This window comes from Canis aureus, chromosome 32, assembly GCF_053574225.1.
Source record: "Canis aureus isolate CA01 chromosome 32, VMU_Caureus_v.1.0, whole genome shotgun sequence".
NCBI lineage: Eukaryota > Metazoa > Chordata > Mammalia > Carnivora > Canidae > Canis > Canis aureus.
Window position 1 is genome coordinate 27,585,257 of NC_135642.1, and position 22,933 is coordinate 27,608,189.

The 22,933-nt window shown below is 41.6% G+C and overlaps 1 protein-coding gene across 3 annotated transcripts in view; it reads left to right on the forward strand.

The window, feature by feature from the left end:
- The window catches only part of MYZAP (myocardial zonula adherens protein), an 88,391-nt gene that overhangs the window by 51,766 nt on the left and 13,692 nt on the right, over positions 1 to 22,933 (forward strand). For 2 of the 3 annotated variants that reach the window (XR_013370340.1, XM_077881246.1), the window contains exon 11: positions 14,592 to 14,675. The exons of the other annotated variant lie outside the window; for it this stretch is intronic. Coding sequence is in view for 1 of the 2 variants with exons in the window: in XM_077881246.1 (XP_077737372.1) it covers positions 14,592 to 14,675 (84 nt within the window). In the remaining variant the exon portion in view is untranslated. The remainder of the gene's footprint in view (positions 1 to 14,591; positions 14,676 to 22,933) is intronic. 3 annotated transcript variants of the gene reach the window in all.

Sequence of the window (22,933 nt, forward strand, 5' to 3'; positions counted from 1 at the left end):
CTGCACCCCTTAGAGAGCACACCACCTTGCTGAAACAACAGTATTCACAGTGGTCGCTTCTCAAGTCCAAAATGAGGCAAAACATTTCTGCAATTCCTCAGAAATGAGTTTGAACGTATTTAGTTACCATCCCTCCTCCTCCTCCTCCTCCTCCTCCTCCTCCTCCTCCTCCTCCTCCTCCTCCTCCTTCTTCTTCTTCTTCTTCTTCTTCTTCTTCTTCTTCTTCTTCTTCTCTTTTTTTGAGAGAGAAGTTTTCATAATGCCATGGGTTGTTTTGTTTTGTTTTTGTTTTTTTGAAAACAACCTAGATTGGAGAGAATAGGTGAAGAGTAACTAACTCTTCTGAGAATTGAGATTTGAGTTTCTGGTTTCTGGCTCATCTTGAGCCAGTCAGCAAAGCAGGGCTTCTCTTCAAGTCCTGAGACCTTACCTCCTAGGCTCTGAATTTGCAGGCACCCCTGCAGTTAGAGACTTGGGAGAAGTGCAGTTAGAGACCTTGACGGTTACACAATGGAAGGTGGCATAGACAATGGATATGAGCAAGGACTTGAGAATCAGACCTGCATTTACTTGCTGTGGAACCTTCATACAGTTAGTTTTCTTATTTGTTAAATGGGGTTAAATAACAGTATCTACCCAAGAGGATTTTTTGGGTTAGAGTTAAATGAGATGATATAAAAATATAAATGAGATGATATAAAATACTTATTTTAATTGGAGCATAGGAAATACGCAAGAAACACAAGCTGCTGTTATTATTACTGGTGGATGGATTCCTGTATATCCCCAAAGTCAGGTTAAATGAATAAAAAGCAAAAGTAGCTGAGTTGATTTCTTGATGGATACACAGAGCTGCCCTTCTGCACTTTGGGAGTCTTAGGGCCCAAATGGAATCTTTGGGTATGCTTCCCTCTGCTCTGCTCTGTGCCGTGTTCCATCCCAGCTACCAGTCTCTTGAGTAGAATATTTGCACATAAAGCAATTAAAAAATGTTTATGTTCTCTCCATCCCAAGAATCTTCCATTTTAAATGGAGCAGCCGCTTGTTAGCACTCGGTTCATTTTGAAACTATCTCTCGTGTGTTGTGCTGAAACATACTGCACAAAAGTACATTTTTGCCAAATGCCCTGGGTTTAGGTGATGCAGAGTAACTTCTGTCACTCATAATTTAGCCAAATGGGGGTTGGGGAACGGAGCCATAGCACTGAGCCCACACCCCCTAATCCACTCAATTGAACTGTTTCCAGATCATGTCACACGAGCTCTTCTCCAGATTTAGTCTCCGGTTCTTTGGAAGATGATAAGATGGTAGCCTGGGTTGGAAGCAGTTCCTTTTATTGTTCGTGATTAGAAGAATACTTGAACTCTGCTGGGAAGAGGTGGCATGTGTCTGTGATGAGCCGACGAACAGAACAGGAAGGACATGTTGTGGAAAGGCAGATTTGACCACATAGGGCTCTCGTTTGTGAAAATACCACACACTGTCACCTCGACTTGTCCAGCCTCACACTGCAGAGTCCAGAGAACTCAAAGAATATTTGTAGAAACTTGGGTTCCTAGACATCAAAGAACTGCAATGAAAATACTAAAAAATAATTCAGGAGGTGCCAGGTGGAGGCTGGTTCTAAGATCTTGGGAAATGGAAGCCTCACTTGTGGAAAAGCTGCCTTGGACACCTGCTAACGTTGGGAGGCGGGCTCGAAGAACTCCAGTGCTCCAGGAAGGAAGCGCACCCCACCAGATCACGCCCCACGTAATACGGAAGCAGCCTCGTGTCCATGTCCTTTGGTTATATTTGCATATGGGAGGTGGCCCTGAGGATGTCCTCTCTGAATGGAGACCGAAAGCCCAGGTCAATGTAGCATTCTCTTTGTGTAAGCAGGGTTTGGTTTGCTTTTCATGCCCATGGGCACTCTGCTTGCATAGGCAGTTAACTAACTTCATGGAAAGGAGAAGTCTATCCAAGGAAAAGTGAAATATATTTGATCCAAATATAGTGAAGTGAAATACTTCACGCCTGCTTTATTTTTATAGAGATCTTGAGACAAGCCACAGGTGCTGGTAGGTCATCAGCACTTAACAGCGCCCCTGAAGACAGACGAGTAGCAGGAGCAGCAGTGGTAGTAATAGTCGGTGGGTGGGATCGCCTTAATCAGCCAGTACACTGGGCTGACGGAGGGACTTCATTTAGGGGCTGGGTGTCACTTAGGTGATGGGTGGCTCTCTACTCCCACTTCTCCATGGCAAAGTGGGCAGGTAAATGGTTTCCTGTCAGTATTTGTCTTTGGTCTTTCATTCAGATCCTTGTACCCTACATCGGCAAGGTGGTGGATGGGGAAGGAACCCTTGGATGCTCAAGGCTGTTGTTTTATCCCTTGACCACTCACATCTGGCGCTACTCAGAAGTTTGAGGCAGGATTTATTTGGAGTAAATAAAAATGTTAGTTTCAAGTTCTCATGTTCAACATATTATTCATTTCTTAATTTTAAAATCTTAGATACCTTTTCTAAACTGGGAAGTTTTTAGAAGGTATCAAAGGGTTCACTGTGTGTGTGGACCTTTTTACCCCCCTCCTATACATTACGTAAATATTGCAGGTTTATTTTATGACACATGCTGACTAATATACTCGTGATACAAACCGTCCTTTCAAGGGAGGTCTTTTCTTTGTAATGTCATTGAATGCACTTTCTCTTTCTTGAGATTGTTTGTAATTGGCTGTAAAATATTTCTCAGAGACCTGGGTGCCCATATTCTGCCCAGAGAGCTTGTGAGGCTGCTGCACTCCTGTTCCAAGTAACTACCAGCCACTGAATGTTTCTCATGCTTCAGGGCCATGCATCTAGACCTAACATCCCACATTCATCCTCTATGGGGAGTATTATTAGCACAATTTTTTGGCACAGGAAACTGAAACACAGTCTTAAAAAATAAGCCACTGGCAGTCTCTCAGCACATGATGATGGTGCTAGGGCCACAAGATCTTTGACTCCAAAGTCAGTGTTCATTCTTATTTTTGCATGCATTTGTAACTGGAAAAAAATTTAAACATAGAAAATTATAGAGAATGGTGAGAACAAAGACCCAGCTACTCTCCTCTAGAAGTGACCAAATGTTAACATTTTGGCATATTTCAGATTTTGTCCGAGTAAAAGAAAACATTACAAAGAAGAGGTTCCTTTTACTTCTCTGATCTTTTTCCTCCTTCCTCCCTCCCTCTTCAGAAGCAATTTGGTGTCTCCATCTGGGCTGTATTTTGATGCTTTTACTACATACCTATGTATTTATTATCAGTATTTAGTTCAATTTATGTGTTTCAAAATGTATGTACATCCTTATTTATAATATATAAGTAGATATTATTGTATGTATTATTCAACTTACTCTTTTCCCCAGTTTTGTTTTTGATGTTGTTACATATAGGTCTACATTATTTATTTTAATGGCTCTCTAATACTTTCTTGTATTAATGTACTGTAATGTGTCCTGTTGATAGGTATTTAGCTTATTCCCAGATTTTTATTCCTTGACAAACCATGCCAAACACTCTCTTTGCTTCTGTAGTTATGGAGCATGGCTGGAGGAAGTAGGGCCATGCCAGGGCCTTGGGTTGGCAGTCTCCCCTTCACTAGACACTGCCCAGTGGGTCTCCGGAGTGTGCGTACAGTTCCACCCACTGGGAGGGTGGATTTCCCCACATCCTCATCACTTCTTGGCACTGTTGCACCATAATTTTAGCGAGTTGTGAGATAGTATCTCTTTTGTTTTAATTTTCACTTGCTTCAGCTTGATTACTGCTCATCACTGTGGGTGCCGCTGAGCATCTTTTCATTAGCTTGTTGGCCATTCAGGCTTCCACCCGCTTCCGCCCTATCCTGAATCAGCTGTTCCTATCTTATCTTCGCTTTCCTGGTTATCTTTTCTCCTGCTGGTTTGTCGGAACTCTGGATACTACCAATATTGATCATTTGTCAAAAAGTGTGTGGATGCTGTTATCTTCTCCCAGCTAATGTTTTTTGTTTGTTTATGGTCTCTTGTATAATGCACACATTTTAAATTTTGGTATAAACTTATCAATCCGTTGGTATTGTGTTGTGTGTCTTGTTTGTTGCCATAGGATATTTTTGCGATGGTTTTAGAGTTTTTTCATCTTTATGTCTTGGATTATAACTCCCGCCACACTCATACCCTTTATCCTCTTTCTTACTCTTTTTCTCTGTAGCACTTAGCATCTTAGCATCCTATAATATATACTACGTTTACCTGTTTTGCTTACTTAACTTATTTTCTGTTTGCCTCCACTAGAATGTAAGCTCCGTGAGGGCAGTGACTTTTTTCCTGTTTTGCTCTTGGCTCTACTCCTAACATCTGGAACAGTCACTGGCATATCATAGGCGCTCAATAAATATTTGTTGAACAAATAAAGAATAATCCATGTGGAATTTATTTTTGTCTATACAGGGTGAACAGGGTTGCATTTTTCTTTCTTTTTTTTTTTTTTTTAATTCACGGAAAGTCTGTTTCCCTAACAGCATTTCCTGAATATTCCATCCTTGCCCCACTAATTCTTTTCATGGCACCCTTATCAAGCTAGCATTCTTTCCCTTGTGCCACTATCTTTAAATGTTCCTCTTCTCCCGCCCTGATGGGTCAGCCAAAAAACATTTTAAAAGTGCCTTTTATGGACCAAATGCAAAAATAGATAGGAGTTCTTGCCCTCAAAAGACCTTCTGGTTGACACTAAAACTTGTTAGAACTCTGGTCAACTATGACAAGTATTCAGCAGGGGTATGAGCTGTGTGCTTGGGCAGAGAGGCTGGAGAGGGTAGTGATTAGGTTCATAGGCTTTGAGTAAATTGCATCTGGCTTTGCATCCTGCTCCTCTCTTAACAAGGCTTTAGATCTTGAGCAATTCTCCAACATTCAGTTCCTGTATCAACAAAATGAGGACGATCATCATAGTCCCTGCTTCAGAGGCTGTTGTAAGGCTTGGCTGATGAAATGCGCGCTGGGGCTTAGCACAGAACCCATAAGCGTTCACTAATGCTGGTGTGGGTGCACAGCCTTAGAGAGGAAGTGATGATTGACCAGGTCTTGCAGGATGGATTGGATTTTTCTAGGCAGGGACTTAATGGGTGGAAAAAGACATGCCAGACAAAATATAGAATAACAACAACAAACCAAGAGAAAACAAAAACACGGAGACCAGAAAGTTTAGGGTGGGTTCAGGGAGCTATCAGTCTAGTTTGACTGGCTTGTAGAGGAGGCTGGAAATGAGGTTGAGAGCAGTTGTGGGTTCGCACCCACTCAGCATCACACTGAGAAAATGTCCTGTGTTACCCTGCTCCACATTCCGTAGTGGTGAGTTCTGACTGGTTGGACTTGACCCCAGAGTGATGCCCCCTGGCAGGAGGGAGCCGGGCAAATGGGAGGGGAGAGAAGCCGCAAGGGCAGCTTGGAGGCTCCCAGGGGAACCTGGGCCGGTGCAGGTGAGTGTCCACCCTCCAGAACCCTTGAACCTTAGGAACATCTTAAAAACCACCATTGTTGAAGTGCCAGCCATGTCCTACATGTGGAGCTGGACATTGCCATGTGTCCCATCTTACGTTAGCCTGAAATGGCTCCCTCCCTGGGTATTCCTGTTCCATGTAGGGTCTTTGGTACATGGTAGTGCAGCTGTGGTGGAAAGCGTGGGGATAGAGACCTTAGAGTATCTTCTCCCTCCCACCTTCCTCCTCTACAGTCAGAGGGAAAAAGAACAGTCGGGAGACTTCCGGCCCCTACAAAGGCTTTGAAAAGGAAGATACGAGGTGCCTGGGCATCTCAGTCGGTTAAGTGTCTACCTTCAGCTCAGGTCATGGTCCCAGGATTCTGGGATCAAGCCCCACATGGGGCTTCCTGCTCAGCTGGGAGCCTGCTTCTCCCTCTGCCCTCCTCATTCTCATATTGTTTCTGTCTCTCTCTGTCTCTGTCTCTCTCTCTTGTTCAAGTAAGTAAATAAATCCTTTAAAAAAAAAAAAAAAGAAAGAAAGAAAAGGAAGATACTGGCCAACCTGTTCCTCCAGCCTTGCCTGCTTCCCGGGCCATGTTGCCGTGATAGGTCATCATCCCCGGGAGGGCAGAAGCAAGCCTCTGAACGTCAGGGTGCTGAGAGGAAGGGCCAGGGGCCCGATGTCAGGGAGATGGAGGTTGAGATCGCAGCCCCGCCAGCCTCCAACTCGGGTGACAAGCTGTCCTGGTGTGCCTGTGGATGAGAAGCTCCTGGCCCGGGGACTCCAGTGCTAAAGCCTGGGCAGCCCCAGGCAAGTTGGGATGAGCCGGTCACCCCTCCCTCACGCCCTTGGCAATCAGCAGGTGCATCCTGCCTCGGGGGATGTGCCTGTCCCTTTATTGAACTGACTTGGGCCTTTTTCTGCTGCCTGTCCTCCTCCCCGGGATGTGAGATCCGTGCAGGTGGAGAGCAGGTCTTCCTGGCTGCCTGCTGTGCTCCCAGCGTCCAACACTGGGCCTGATGCACAGGTGATCCCAGGTGACCGCTGCGGGAATGCCAGGTGACGAAACTCTAGGAGGCTCAGTCTCCTCCTCTGGCGGGGAGAACCACTGCTAGGGTTGTTCCGGAGGTTAGTGAGCAAAGCCAGCAACCGGCCTGGGACCCAGGGCACCCCTCTGTCTTCCTTCCCAGTGGCACATTATTCCACCCTCTGGTTGGAAAGCCAGTTTATTCATCCTTCCGGAATGTTTACACGACCCTGTCATGTTTAGGCACCTGGAAGAAGCGGGGTGCTATTCCTCTCCTTAAAGAGAAGTTGGGTTATCTTTAATACAAGATAGAAATCAAACCAAATTGGATTATTCTACCTCAGAAGCCAGTTTCAACTGATCCTTTTGGATGGTATCGTTCTATTATTATATATTACTTCAAACTTAATAGAAAAAATTGATTAAAATAGGTGCCCTGTTCATATCTAGCCTGGCTGAATGCCACAAGACACATTAATTGGAAATGAATTTCTACAAACCCAATCAAGCATCATGAAGATGACAAATGTACCTTTTTCCCTCCGTTCCTTCATTGATTTTTCATTTTCCCCACTCAGAGCTTCATTTAGCAATTTTTCAGTTTCGTTTTGTTGTGGTCTTAATTCATTGCCTTCACTCCCCCCAGAATGAGATAATGTACCTTGTCCTTTTTAAACTGTTCTTTTATGTTGCATTAGTGCAGGGCAGATTCTGATCTTGTCCTATCTGCCTATGCTTTATTATTTTTTAGGAAAAGCGGGTAACTTTATTATTTTTTAAATTCTTACTGCGGTGGTTTTTATCAAGGAGAATGCACTTTAAAAATACAATAACTATGAAATTACCGTGTTACAAGACCTCTGAGATATAATTAAGAGCAGCTGTAGCAAACATGAAGAACCTTTTCCGAGAAAGAGTGGAGAGTATGCATTCTCATTTCTCCTCATGGAGTATGTGAAGATCGAGCAGGATTTCCTGTTTTGCTAAGGGGAATGAGGACAACAATTTTTGAGATCACAGAGGGGGAACAAGAGTTTGGGTGGCAAACAAGGCCCTGTCAGGACACGAGGAGGCAAAAGGAGAAGGTGACTACATGCCTGAGTGAGCTCTAGAAGGTTCTTAGCTGTCCTGTTCAATGCCTGCTCTGGCCAATTCACTGGGCCTCTAGGGGGGTTGAAAACAATAATAAGAATCTTCAAACTGTTCTTCTTGTGAATTTTTCAAATATTCTAACAGCATATATTTCCCCTGAGAAGTCAACAAGGACTCATAATAAAGTATCCTATTGCTTTACTATAATTCATAGCTATGGTTATCTCGTTTTGATTATTAGTTTTAATTGGCAGTTACTCATCTTTGATACATTTTTCAGTGGGAAGATGAATTATTTCTTCATAAATGTGGTTTAAAGCAGAAATCCTTTTGAAATGAGGGTCTGTGGGAAAGAGTAACAAATCAGAGGTGTTGGTGATAGAGGTAGGGAGTTTTATTAACATGTGGTCAGCCTTCACAATACGCATGCACACACACATGCACACAGCCCTCCTACCCTGATTTGAAGTAAATGTGCCTGTGGGCCTTAATTGGGTATTCCTAAAATTTGAATGAAAGCAAAATTAAACAAATTTCAAAGAAAATAAGTCTGTATAAACTTAGTTTGCAATGAAAAAAATTAATTCCCTTTTCCTTGCTAGGTTTTAATGTGATTTGATATGATCATTGGTTTTAACATACCTTCTAGAATTATGCTCCATTTTGGTGTGTTTATTGTTGTATTTAAGGCATTTTTCAGATGCATGTATATTATCATCTGCCTGCTGGTAACACACAATACCCTAAAGCACAGTTTGTTTTTTTTTTTAAAGCACAGTTTTTTAAAAATAACGTATCAAGTGCTGTCTAGTATTTAAGACTTCTTTGCTGCTGCATTTCTTATTCATTAATTTCTCTTCACATTCCCAACCTCACTGGTGAGTTATGCTTCACACGTTTCACCCAGTCGGGTACTGTTCACATAATTCTAATTATAGGGCTGTATCATCTTCTGACACTAACCTGAAACGACCTGTGACCTATATGTCTCTCACTAATGGGAAAAAAAATTGCAGGAAGCTGAGAAGCCTCTCAACTTCTAGGGATTGCTCCCAATCCATAACAAGACCTTACTAAAATTTTGTACAGTTTCACTTTGTTCTGGTTGACATACAAGCCCTTTTCGAAAGCAATCGGAAAGAGTCCTTTCACTATAGTGATGATTTTTTTCCAAAAGCAGGTTTATAAAATTGTGTGGATTGACACAAGCGATTACTTCTTCTAAGAGAACAGTTCTTTTATATAAGATCATTGATACAGTAAACACCTGTGAGTGTGCTGTTGAGTGCAAGAGAGAGATGTCAACAAAGGATGGTAGGAGCAGTTAGGTGTCCTAACAGGCTTTATTCAAAGGACTGAGGCAGAAGAGAAGAGGGAGACATGAAGTTAGCCTGGAAGCCTTGGGAACTGCTCGTGTGGGAGGTGACCACTCAGTATAACAGCAGATTTCCTGGTGGAGAGTAGGGTGGAAGCAGCAGCCTGTGCAAAGGCCTAGAGGCAGGACTACTGTATGTCTGTGGAATGCTGAGGATGAGGAGGTTTAAATGTAGGGTTCATCTGGGACAGGACAGGCTGAAATGATAGTGGGACTGTAGCAGGAGAGCCCCATACCCATGCTAGAGAGTTTGAATGTTAGAAGCTTGGGAGGGTCTTTAAGGAGGAGAGTGATACATTCAGCATCTCTGGAGGTAGGTCTAGAAGTCAGTATTTTGTGAAAGCTCCCGCTAGGTGATTCCATTGTGTGGCCATGGCCTCAGGGGGATTGCTTAGTTCAGATCACCTAGGGAGGTAACTCCATGGTGGCTAGTGTGAAGAAAAGCCATTACCTAAGGATACCCCTCTGCCATGCCCCCCCCCCCCCCACGTGTCACTTTAAATATCAAACTGGCTGTAGGCTTAAGAGGTCTAGTGTCCTGAATGATCATTAGGCCGCAAGACATATATTGAGTTTGGGTTACAAAAAACCTGCCTGCTGAGACAAAAATAAGAACAAATTCTATTCACATTAGGTAAGAGGTTCCAGATTTTACCAAGACAAGTTTCTTCTGTTGTTCTATAAGGGGGTCCACTATTTGATACTGAAATTTAACTGTTGTGACAAGATTATGTTCCTATTAAATAAAATGGATGAGGTCTGGAAAATAAGTGCTTCTAATTTCTCATTTCCTGATGCTCTGATTTGAGCCTGGTGGCTTGGGTCATTTACTACCACCTGGTGACAGCTAGGCCTAAATGCAGCTTCATGAAGAAGACACGAACCTCAAGGTCAAATTTACAAGCTTTTAATGTATGGAAAAGAGCAAAGGTTGCCTGCCAGCTGCATGGTACCCTGGAATTTGGAGTGGCCCCTGATTTTGAGGGTGCTTTTGGGGCCACGTCCACCTTGGTTCATCAGGGCCTCCAAGAGACTATCCATCCAGACAATTTTGTCTCTGAAGTCTAAGAGATAGATTGTTGAGAGATGGATGGATGGAGTCACTGATTCATTTGTTCGTTATCTGAAAATGTAAAGCTGACAGAGGTCCTTAACTCTCAAGAAGCTCACAGTCTAGTGGGGGGACAAACGCCAGTAATGACACAGTAGTAGCTAGCTTTGAGTGTTTACCGTGTGCTGGGCTCTACAGGAGACAATATTTGAAGGTGCTTTGAAGCTGGCAGTCAGGGATCCCACCACTTTTCACGCAAAGGTGTGATTTAGAGATTGTGCCTCATGATGGGTGTCTCATAGGAAGACACGTGGGATGCGCTCCAGGGACAGACCCCAAGGGGACAGATTTGGGATTCAAAGCTGGCACCCCTTTTAGGGCATGAGGGCCAAGCCAGGCACTGCCTGCCATCCTCGGTGTCCCTTTTTCTCTAATCTGAACGCCCTGGTCACAAGGATGTACCGTGCAAGATGCTTCTGTAAGGAACGCTCGAGGAAGGGAGCAAGTGCGAGGGTGCAGCATTCACTTACAAAGAGCACGATCACTTCTTGAAGCTTTGGTTGCTGAGAAAGGCGAAGCACCCCCAGATCCTTCCCCCAGCTGTTGTGTCCCCGCGCAAGGAGGTGACTGCTCCAGAACCAGCCTGCTGTCTTCTGAGAACTACCACAATTCCCCTCCCTCAGCATCCTCTAGGTGGCATCTCTGCCTTTTATCTACTTAAAAAAATTTTTTTTATTATTATTATTTTTTTGTATCTACTTTTTAAAAAGAAAATCCTCGGTGTCTTCATATGAATGGTTCATTGGGGCGCCTTTGACCACATCTCTTGCTTCTCTGGACTCACCAGCCACTCCCATTACTGCAGAGATGGTGAAGCAGGTGTATCCGGAGCCCATTTTTGTGTTATTTGAGGAAATTTACCCCAACCTCCTTGGAACGTTGTAGCTAATTTCACTACCCATCTTGCCTCTCCTTTAAAGAATGAAAGTCAATTTTCAAAAAAAAAATCTTAATACTATAAGAAGGAATGAAAGAGGAACGCTGGTAAGGATGATTTTTGAAAACTAGTCCTACACATATCGAAAGAGAATTTAAAGAAACTTTCCTTTTGCCCAGAATCCTGCCCCAGCCTCAGTATGATTTCGTTGATCTAACTTCCAGCTTTTACTTCCAGTCGTTGCAAGCTTTGGTTTTTGGTTTTGGTTTTGTTTTTTCCCCTCGAGGCTTTTCGTAAACACTTTTACATTCTGCAGTACATTTGTTTGTAGTGTCTGTGTCGTATATTCCATCAAATTGATATTCCATAACGTACTAGCCGATGCTTTAGTGCTAGACGTTAAGGTTATTTCCAATTTCTATTATAAATAATAGGAGCAAGAACATCTTTGTATATATAGCTTTTTTCCTCTGTGTCTGAATTATATCCTTAGGATAAATTCCCAGGAGTGGGATTAGTGGGTCAAAGGCTATGAACAGCTTTATGGCTCTTAATATTTATTGCTAAATTGCCCAAAGGGTCATTCTAATTTACAATGCCACCTGCAACACACGAGAGATGCTGCTCCTCCCAGCTCTTTCAACACTGATTTCTTCAGCCGGTAGTTTTGGGCAAATTTAATCGTTATTAAAGGGTAACTTGTTACTGTTTTTAATTATAATAATACTAATTATTATCAATATTGGACAGTTTTTCTTAAATGTGTTTCTTATACTCTGTTTCATGGGCTTAATTTTTATGTGGGAGGATTATATTTTTTGACACTGGGTGGAATTGAAAGTATTTTATCATGAAAATGTCACATGCACTCAGGACAGAGAGATTAATCATTGAAGCCCCTCAGACTCATGACCAGATTCAACAAATAGCAAAACTTGGCTCTATTTCCCTTTCCTCTTTTTACCCTGCGTGTAGTAATTCTGAAGCAAATCCCAGACATTCTGTTTATGTTTCCTGTACACTTCAATATCCATCTCTAAAACATATGGACTTCTTATATGCTCATAATGCCACTGTCACACCTAACAAAATTAATGATAATTCTTTGGTATCCATTAATATCAATATGTCCTAAAATTTTCTGAAATGTCTTTAAAATGGCCTTTTCTTTTTCTTTTTTTTTTTTTTAACTGAAGCTTTGTTTCATTCAGCATACAGAGAAGCCCATTTGTTTGGTGGTTATGTTTCTAGAATCTTTTAACCTAGAACATGCTTCTCCTTGTTTGCCCTGCTCCCCTGCCGGGTTTCCTGCATCCAGTGACATTGCAGGAATGAGTCAGTTGTCCTATAAACATGCCCACATTCTGGATTTGACTTTCTGTTTATTAGCTCTAGCAGCTTGGGGAGATTCAGTTTGATCTCTCCTGCAGGGAGGAAGCAGGAATACTTCGTGGTGGTGCTGTGCGATTTACTCTCTCTCTCCTTGGTGACGTGGCATGTCTGCTTGTCCCACGGTGGGTGATGCTGAGGCTGATCACGGATTCAGATGGTGACAGCCCAAAACACAGTTGTAAAGTTCCTCATGAGCCCGGCCCCTGATTGTTTCATCTGTTAATTCATCTACTATAACGGGCCAGTTATTTCCTAGGGATTGCACAAGGGTGATTTTCTAAATCTCTCATTCTTTCCCCATTTATTAACTGGAATTCATCTGAAAAGGAAAATGTTTTCCCTCATTAACCGGGATTTTTTTTTTTAGTAATCTCAAAATGCAGTTTGCACCAGAAGGGCAGGCTTTGTACTTTATTCTGTCTCTAAGTTGCCAACTTTCTAAAGCAAGGAGTTGGTTCCCTAGTCATTTCCAATGCTGGTGCTGTTGGTTTTTGTTTTTGACGAATCATGAAATACTCAGGGTGTTAAAAACATATTTATTCCATGCGCTTTGCTCAGTTACATTTATTATTCTTTTTGATGCTAAAATTGTCCCAATCCTTGGCCTAAAGGAGACCCTGCATGTATTTGTTTTCAGGCACAACAAGGTATCTTGGGTTCCCCTCGTATATTTTTGCCCCCTGAAATGAGCTGTTCCTCCAAGATGACCTGTGTTTCATTGGTGAGGGTTAGTATTTAGGTGCCACCATCTGGATATATTATGTGCTTATTGTTTTTATTTCTAAGTTTCTCAGCCAAGCAGAGTTAGGAAATGCATATTTAACAAGTGAAAGTAAAATGCGTTCAATACTGGTATTTTCATTTCAAATTTAACAAAACTTAAAAAAAACATTTCTTTGATTTCACACTTGTATTTCCTTCTCTTCCATTAAAAACCTTGGTTTCAAACATTATTATACTTTAATATCTCAAATAGTCTCAGAACAATACCAGCATTATTACCAACAGTTTTTCTAGTGAATAAGAAATTTCTTTGCAGTTCTGTTTCTCTTTAGAATACATTAGCTTGTTCTAACGTTTGAGTTCTTTTCACCAATTTGATATACAGTTAAGTTCCTTTATTTCAATTTGTTTTCAGGTATTTGGATTCATTTTTCTTTTTTGGTTTTATTTTTTGAATCTGTAAAAATATGCTTTCAGAACTAAATGTTGGTAACAAGGTATGATCAAAAAAGTCTTTTGGGGACGCCTGAGTGGCTCAGTGGTTGAGCGTCTGCCTTTGGCTCAGGTCATGATCCGGGGGCCCTGGGATGGAGTCCTGCATTGGGCTTCCTGCTGGGAGCCTGCTTCTCCCTCCCCCGGTGTCTCTGCCTCTCTCTGTGTGTCTCTCATGAATAAAATTTAAAAAAAACGTCCTTTCTTCTGCCTCCTCTAATTTCCTCCTTCTGCTATTGGCAACTATTTCTTAATAATTCTTTTATCTTTGCAGAATTTCTTTTTGCAAATATATATGCATTCATATATCCTCATCTGTTTTTTTTTTTACCATTTTATTTATTCATTCATGAGAGACAGAGAGAGAGAGAGGCAGAGACACAGGCAGTGGGAGAAGAAGCAGGCTCCATGCAGGGAGCCCAACGTGGGACTTGATGCCAGGTCTCCATGATCACACTGTGGATGTGGGCTGCCTCGAAAATTTAAGCTGAACAATTATTTTACATAGAATTGCATCTGCATCTCCCAAAGCTTACTCTCTGGAACATATATAGGATGTTAAGGAGGGTTACACAGCAAAATCAGTGTGGAGATGTTAGGTTAAACAAACCTAATGAGGGATCCCTGGGTGGCGCAGTGGTTTAGTGCCTGCCTTTGGCCCAGGGCGCGATCCTGGAGACCCGAGATCGAATCCCACGTCGGGCTCCCGGTGCATGGAGCCTGCTTCTCCCTCTGCCTGTGTCTCTGCCTCTCTCTCTCTGTGATGACTATCATAAATAAAAAAAACAAAAAACAAAAAACAAAACAAACCTAATGAGATGTGACTCCAAAATCATGTGGCCACAGAACCCTCTATTCCAGGAAGCATCTCATGTTAACACTGTTCCATGGGACACAAAGAACCAAAGTGTGGGTTCTATTTAAACGAAAACCAAAAGCATCTCTTCCGGTTGATTAACTTCTGCTTGTACAATTTTGTGTTTATTCACAATTTCTAATTTCTTTCTAGATTGAATCATTAAAGAAAAAGGTGCAGCAGAAACAGCTCTTGATATTGCAGCTTTTAGAAAAGATCTCTTTCTTAGAAGGAGAGGTAAGACGCTATGTTTCTTTAAGTTGGTGTCTTCTCTACCATTAAATTTTATGTTGCTGAGCCTACCACCGACACTTAATTAAAAATATGGCTATTTCCTGGCCTTATAAAATTGATTGAAGGTTAACTGCCAACACTGAAAATGAGATTCTGACAGCTAGTTTTTCTTGACCACCTGACTCTCCTCATTCCAGCCTGCTGTGCACCTCTGCTTTTTGGCTCTCATTTTTCTCATTCAAGAATTTTCTTAGCAAGTCTTAAGCTGTGGAATAACACTTGATAATTTTCCACGTTTATGTAATGCTTTATAGCTTGTGAAGTATTTTCATGAATATTCCTCACACGGTTACCTCAGTGACTTTAAGAAAGGCGAAAGGAGAATCGTTATCTTTATATTAACAATGTTTCAGAAGGAGGCACAGAGAAGGTAGGTGGCTTTGCTCATGGTCACCCAGCTTAGTTAACACCAGAGCCAGGCTGAGAGATGGGGTCTGAATCCGCTGCTCTTCTGTGACACTGAGTCAACAGGTTAGAGGTGACTTAATGTCACCTGAACTCTTAAAGATATTTAGCCTTCCTGACTTTCTGGCTTTTTTGAAAGTCATTTTGAATATTTGGTATAGAGTCCAGAAAAGGAAATTATGGAGTTGGAAGCACCTTAAGAGCTTAGGTATTAACAGAAGGAGAAGCCAACATCTATTTGTTCTGAAGGCTCTTTATTAAGAGCTTGGCATTGAGCCTCTTCCTTTTGAGCCTCATGAATCTCTCCTTGTCTATGCCCCTCAACATAGCTCTTCCCCCAAGGGAGACAGCCCAGGAGGCAGTGATGAAGTCAGAGGATGGGACAGAAATGTCATTTGTTAAGCACCTGGTATTGCTGGGCGCTGTTAATTGTGCTCCACATCCTTTGTATAACATGGGGGCTAAGCGCAGAATCAGATGTGCCCAAGTTTGAACCCTAGATGTGCCTCTTATTAGCGGTGGAAAAAAGTAGCAGTGTCCACCAGCTCTCTCCCTCCCTGCGGCTGTGCCACTCAAGCCAGCTCTCCTCCTGGTAGATTATGAAAGCCCAAGGGGATGTTGTGCATAGAGAACAGCATTACACCTGTGGGTGCTTGTTTCATGCTCCATTTCTTAAACTCATCTCATGCCCAGACCCTGAGATGTGGATATTATTAGTCCACTTAATTGATTTGGTGGGTGATCCCAGGAAGCCCCAGTAGAGGACGGGGGGAGGGGCGGAAACGAGTCAGGGAGAGGATAGTGTCTTGCTGAGGAGGCTGCCAACGTGGACAGCTGCGGCTCACTCCATGGGGAGTCCCTAGGACATGCTCCGCACTAGCCTCTGAGTTGTCCTTACCCAAAGGTCAGAGAGCTGGGCATTGATCCACTAACTCCCGTCAGCCATTGGTTGAGGCCTGCTCCTGGGGGATGCATCCACTGTGGCCTGCCCTCAGGGCCAGCCAGACTCTGGTGGTTTGAGGGAGCCCCCAGGTAAAGAGTCACAAGTGGCATGTCAGGAAATGGTGAGTGTCCAAAGGGTGTGGGTGGGGCCAGCAGCATCTGCTATGTATATCCAATAAGCAAACCTTGGAGAACCAGTTTCCCTTGAGCATTTAAACACTGGTTAAACTTTGATTAAATTCTCATAAGCTATTTAAATCCCACTATGAATGTAGTATGGCTAATTCCTTTTGATCACTTCCTGTAGCCACTTAAACAGCAGATAAAACACATAAGTTATATAATGATGAGATTTAATAATATATTTATACTTTAACGTATTCTAAAATATTAAATATCTTGTGTTTATTTCTTCATTGTTTCTGTTCTTGTTTTTTTTTTTTTTTTTAATATCTTACCAAGGCTATTGTTTTACTTATTTCAGTGTGTTCTTAGAGTTAATATCATTGTACCACTTTCCAGACAGGTGCGCTAAGGTTAGAGGGTCCTGATTCTTGGGGGGGGGGGGGTATAAGGGTACACTAGGATGAGGTGGCTTCAAGGTGATTCAGTCAGGACCCTTTATCACCATGATGCATTGACCTCGCTTTCAGAACAGAACTCATGTATTCCTCATTAATACTTTACCACAGTTTGTTGCGTCAGGTAGATGTTTCACCTCCTAGAAGATAAGAGATGGCTTTTGAATACTTGGTTTTCTTCTTCAGGCTGTTTGACTAGTTTATGTTACAAACACACTGCTGACTGTTGGTTCCTTGTTAACTGTATGTGACCAGTAATGGCAGTGGATCTCTGCTGCTCTTTCCACCTGGTGGTTGTAGGGTTACCAATGCCAAGCAGTCTTGCCATGGGGCCTAAGGTCCTGGGATGACCTGACTTATGATTCATTTCGTTACTCTTTCTTACTTGACACAGAAATTTCATAAACGAACATATAATTAATACTCTATAAAAGAGATGACATCACCTTAGATATTGTTCCTAGTTTTAAAAATCAATATAAATTGTAACATAGCTTATTATGGTCACCTGTCTTTTCTATTAAAACTATCTTTGTGTATACTTTCTATTAACTTTCCCTTTGAGAGACACTGTTGAACACAAGGCATTTTTTAGATTCACCTTGTTTCTATAATAATAATTTCCTTCTCCTTTTTTTTCTTTTTTAAAGATTTTAAAGATTTTTAAAGATTTTATTGAGAATACACAGAGAGGAGACAGAGAGAGAGAGAAGCAGAGACACAGGCAGAGGGAGAAGCAGGCTCCACACAGGGAGCCTGACGTGCGACTCGATCCCCGGTCTCCAGGGTCTCCAGGATCACACCCTGGGCTGAAGGCGGCCCTAAACCGCTGAGCCACTGGGGCTGCCCCTCCTCCTTCTTTTTGATGCCCAAATTGTCACACCTCAGATGGGGAGAGTTCTCCTACATCAATTTCTTTGCCCGTGCAACAGGGTTCCTGGTGCTTCTGGGTTCATTCTTGCCGCCTCGTTTTTGTCTTGTTTCAAGATACAGTACTGGCTTGTCGCCAAGGAGCCCTGGTTCATTTTAGTGGCAAACTATATTGAGAACTACCTGGGCGTGAGAATTGGTCATGGCTAAAGCAGTGTGCCTATTGTTAGGCTAATTTTAGTCCTGACAGAATTGGGGGAAGTACATGTCCTTTTAAGATTACGAAGGGGGCACCAAGGTGGCTCAGCAGCTGAGCCTCTGCCTTTGGGTCAGGTTGTGATCCCAGGGTTCTGGGACCAAGTCCTGCACTGGGCTCCCCATGGGGAGCCTGCTTCTCCCTCTGCCTATGTCTCTGCCTCTCTGTGTCTCTCGTGAATGGATAAATAGAACCTTAAGAAAAAAAAAAAGATTACTAGTCACACATTTTCCAAACTTATCTAATTATATCGCTTTACAATACAGGATTCTGTTGGCCACTAAGAATTTCTGTGCTTTTGGCCGGTTCTCACGCCACTAATTTTTATACCACATCTTCCCACCACCTGCTTTAAACCATAATGATGCCAAAGGTGGTATTCCAGATATCTTTGAGAAGTTTTGATAGACATATCTGGTAGCCTTTTATATCCCACCTTATTAATAAAGTAGCTACCTTTTACTAAGTGCCTAATTGCAGACCCTGGAGTTAGGCTGCCCGAGTTCAAATTCCCAGCTCTGCCACTTGCTAGTCGTGTGATCTTGAGTAGGCTGTTTAACTGCTCTGGGGCTCAGTTTGCTCATCTGTAAAAGGGAGTCTTCACTAAAATGGTGTCTTCTCTCTTTTTTTTTTTTTTTTAAGATTTTATTTATTTATTCATAGAGACACAGCTAGAGAGAGAGACAGAAACACAGGCAGAGGGAGAAGCAGGCTCCATGCAGGGAGCCCGATGTGGGACTCGATCCCGGGGTCTCCAGGATCACACCCTGGGCTGCAGGCGGCGCTAAACCGCTGCGCCACTGGGGCTGTCCTGGTGTCTTCTCTATAGAGTTGTTAGGAGGATTAAATTAGTTAATACTAAGTGATTAGGAAACTACATGGCTCACTGTAAATGCCATATGTGTTTACTGTTTTTCCAATTGTCTAGGCCCCAGGGTCTCCTTTCCTTGTCACTGATACATATTTCTTCCTCCTCCTTTTCCTCTCCCACCTTCCTTCTTAAAACAAAAAATGTGGATCATTTTGGTCTCTAAATCCAACATTTGAACTTACTGATGTTTACTCATTAGATTTGGAACCCTCCACCCCAACCAGATCCCTAGAAGTTTGCTCTAGCCTGGCCCCATCACACCACATTTTTATCAACCAATTCAAAATCTTCCTGACATAAAAATATGTCCATTCTTTCTTCTTTTCCTCCCAACAATACTTTATTTGCCCACCTTTTGAAGAAGGAATATCCCATTCCCTATTTCCTATATAGAAACTGTTACTAAATTGAAATTATGCTTTATAAGTATATAAAGTTGGTCAGCTGTCTGAAACTCTGATGTGATTCCATTCCATTTTTCACTGCTGAAAATCCTGAACTTACAGCAGAATTCCAAGGTCAGAGGAAAGGAGTCGCATGTCTTGGTTTTGTTCATCCTGCATTTAATGCATGTTGTATGGTACATAAACCTCTCAACGTGTCCGTTGTGCATTCCTGGGACTATTATTAATTTTCCAGGGTAATAGTGGGGCAGCAGCACCAGGCACCAAGGCTGCACGTATGCATTTTATTGGACACACATTTTTGTTTAGTGCCTGTGCTCCAGCTCCGGCCTCTCCCTCCCCTGGGCCTGGGGGAGTTGGGGGAGGAGGTGGCTGCCCTATATTTGTGACATAACTTCCAAAAAATGCCAAAAGGTGCGGTACCAGGTCCTTCCTTCCTGGAAGGCGCACAGCCTCCTGGGCTGCATGTCACATCTAAACACAAGGGGGCGGTATTTGAAAGCAGGACAATCCTGGAACCGGAGGCTCAGCCCCAGAAGCCACCCTCCGCGGAACACAAGCCTGGCAGTAGTGAGGCTGCCTTTTGTCGGTTCACTGTAGGTAGTCTGTGGGATTGAGAGCAGAGTCTTTGTTTTCCTAGACCTAGTCCTGACACTTTTCTATTTCTAAATCTGTTCCTCCTTCTCTAACTTGTCTCCTACTGCCAATATTCAAGCTCACACCTTTGGCAACCTTGTTGTATATTCATTTACATCAATAAGCCTTATCTATGTAAAGTGTATAGTGACAGGTGGGAACTAGACTTCCCACGGTGGTCATTTCACAGGATATATGAACAGGGCACCTGGAAACACTATAATGTGATATGTCAGTTATACCAAAAAAAAAAACTAAAGTGCCTAGTTCATTGAATGTTGACAGTTGTATGTACCAGTGAAACCAGCACCACAGTCTAGATACAGAACATTTCCACCACTTCCCGAAGACTCCATTTCCCTTTCTCAGTTTATCCCCAGGCAGCCAGTGATTTGTGTTTTTGTTTTTTGGTGGGAGGCTCACCTTGTCACTGAGGACTGGTTTGCATCCTCTGTAAATGAAATCATACAGTACGGACTCTTTTGTATCTAGCATCTTTTGCTCAGCATAATGATTTTAGCTGTATCTGTGTTGTAGGTGTTCCACTGTATTTATTTATCCACTCATTTGTTGATCTACATTTGAGTTGTTTCCAGGTTGGGGCTCTTGTGAATGATGCTGTTGTGAGCATTACTATACAAGTCATTATGTGGACTTAAGCTTTTACTCCTCTTGGGTGAATTCCTAGTAGTGGGATGGCTGTGTTGAACAGTAGATATAGGTTTAACTTTCTAAGAAACTGTCGAATGGTTTATTAAAGGGACTGTGTAGTATTTTACAGTCCCACTAGGAGTTCGAATGTTACAGTTTCTACATCTTCACCCTTAGTCCCATCAATCTATTTGATTTAGCCATCCTAGAGGGTGTTTAGGTAGTATCTCATTGTGGTGTTATTTGCATTTCCATGGTCACTAGTGATACTGAGCATCTTTTTAAATGCTTATTGGCCATTTAGTATTTTGAAGTGCCCATTCAAATCTTTTGCCCATCATTTTATCAAGTTTTTGGTTTTCTTATTATTGAATTGTAAGAGTTCTTATATTTTGGATGCCAGTTGTCAGATACATGTATTGTGAATATTTTCTCCCATTTCATGATTTGCCTTTTCATTTTCTTTTCTTAATTAAACTCTTCCCCCAATGTGGGGCTCGAACTCATGACCTCAAAGTTGCATGCTTTACTGACTGTCCAGCCAGATGCCTCACTTTTTCCTTTTCTTGAAGATAAGGTTTTTATTTTTGGTAAAGTTCAGTTTATCAATTTTTTCTTTTATGGTTTATCCTTTTTGTATGCTAAGAAGTCTTTGCCTAGTACAAGGTCACAGAGATTTTCTCCTAGGGTTTTCCCTAAATGTTTTATTTGAGATCTGTAATCCACTTGGAGCTAATTTTTGGGTTTGGTGTGAAGTAAGGAATGTATCTTTTTCCACATAGATATCCAGTTGTTTCCTTTTAGCACCTCTTTGATCCTTATTATTTATACACCCCCCCCCAGTCTTTGATCAGTCTAGCTAGGGGGTTATCAGTTTTGTTGATGTTTTAAAAAATTGGAATAGCTTTTGCTTTGTTGATACTTTCTGTTGTCTGTTTTCTATCCTATTGAGTTTTGTTCTGATATTCATTATTCCCTTCCTTCTAATTATTTTGGTATTACTTTGCTCCTCTTTTTCTAGGTCCTTGGGGTGGACATTAGGCCATTGATTTTAGAGCTCTCTTCTTTGTTACTATCAGCAGCTATAAACGTCTCTCTGTACGCTCTGCTTCAGTGGCACCCCTCAAGCTATGATATGTTGTATTTTCATTATCATCCAGTTTGAAATATTTTCTAATTTCCTTTGAGATTCTTCTTTGATTTATGGATTATTCAGAAGTGTGTTGTTTAACCTCCAAATATTCGAGGTTTTCTTATATATTGTTTTTGATTTCTAATTGTTATTGTCAGAGAACATATTTTGTATGGTTTTAATTCTTTTAAATTTATTGAGATTTGTTTTATGGCTCAGCACATGGTTTCTCTTGGTTAGTGTAAAAAAACAGGTATTCAGTTATTTTTGTGTTCTATAAATATCAATTAGATTAAGATGGCTGATAGTATCATTTATTTTATTTATGTTCTTCCTGATTTTTGTGTAATTCTTCTATCAATTGCTGACAGAGGGGTGTCAGCTAAAACCATTGGTATGGTTTTAGACCATCTATTTAATTTTTTAATTTCATATATTTTGAAGCTCTGTTATTAGATATGTATAATTTTTATTGTCATGTCTTGGTGATGAATTGACTTTTTCCTTATTATGAAATGTTGGTCACTGTCTTGTTCATATTCTCTGTCTTGAAATCTGTCTTCTCTGGCATTAATATAGCTATTCCTGCTCTCTTAAGTTTACTGTTTGTATTATATACCTTTTTCCACCCACTTATTTTCAGCTGATCCATGTCTCTATACTTAACGTGCATCTCTTATTGACAAGACATAGTTAAGTCTTGCTTTTTAAAATATATTCTGATGTCTCTTTCATTGGAGTGTATAGTCCGTTGACATTTAATAATTACTAGGATTGGATTTAGGTCTGTCATTTTATTATTTATTTTCTGTTTACACCCTCTGGTTTGTTTTGCTTATTTTTGTTCTCCCTTCTTTTGTATTCTTTTGGATTATTATTATTTTTAAAAATTCCATTTTAATATATCTATTGGCATTTTGCTATGTCTCTTTTCTCTAATATATTAGCCATTATCCTTGCGTATCACAATGTACATCATTATTTGTTCATAGTCTACTTAAAGATCTAATATTAAACTACTTTGTGTAAAATGTAGAAATCTTGCAATGAGGGCAGCCCAGGTGGCTCAGCGGTTTAGCGCCGCCTTTGGCCCAGGGCCTGATCCTAGAGACCTGGGATCGAGTCCCATGTTGGGCTCCCTGCATGGAGCCTGCTTTGCCCTCTGCCTTGTGTCTCTGCCTCTATCTCTCTTTCTCTCTCTCTCTGTGTCTCTCATGAATAAATAAATAAAAATCTTTAAAAAAAAATCTTGCCATGATATAGGTCCATTTACCCCTTCCTCTGCTGTTATAGGTATCACACTTGCATGCATTATAAACCCACAATACATTGTTACAATCGCTTTTAATATTGTCTTTCATATTGTCTTTCATATCTACTCATATAGTATCTATTTCTGATGTTCTTCATTCATTCCTGAAAATCTGTTTCTCGTAGATCATCTCTCTTCAGC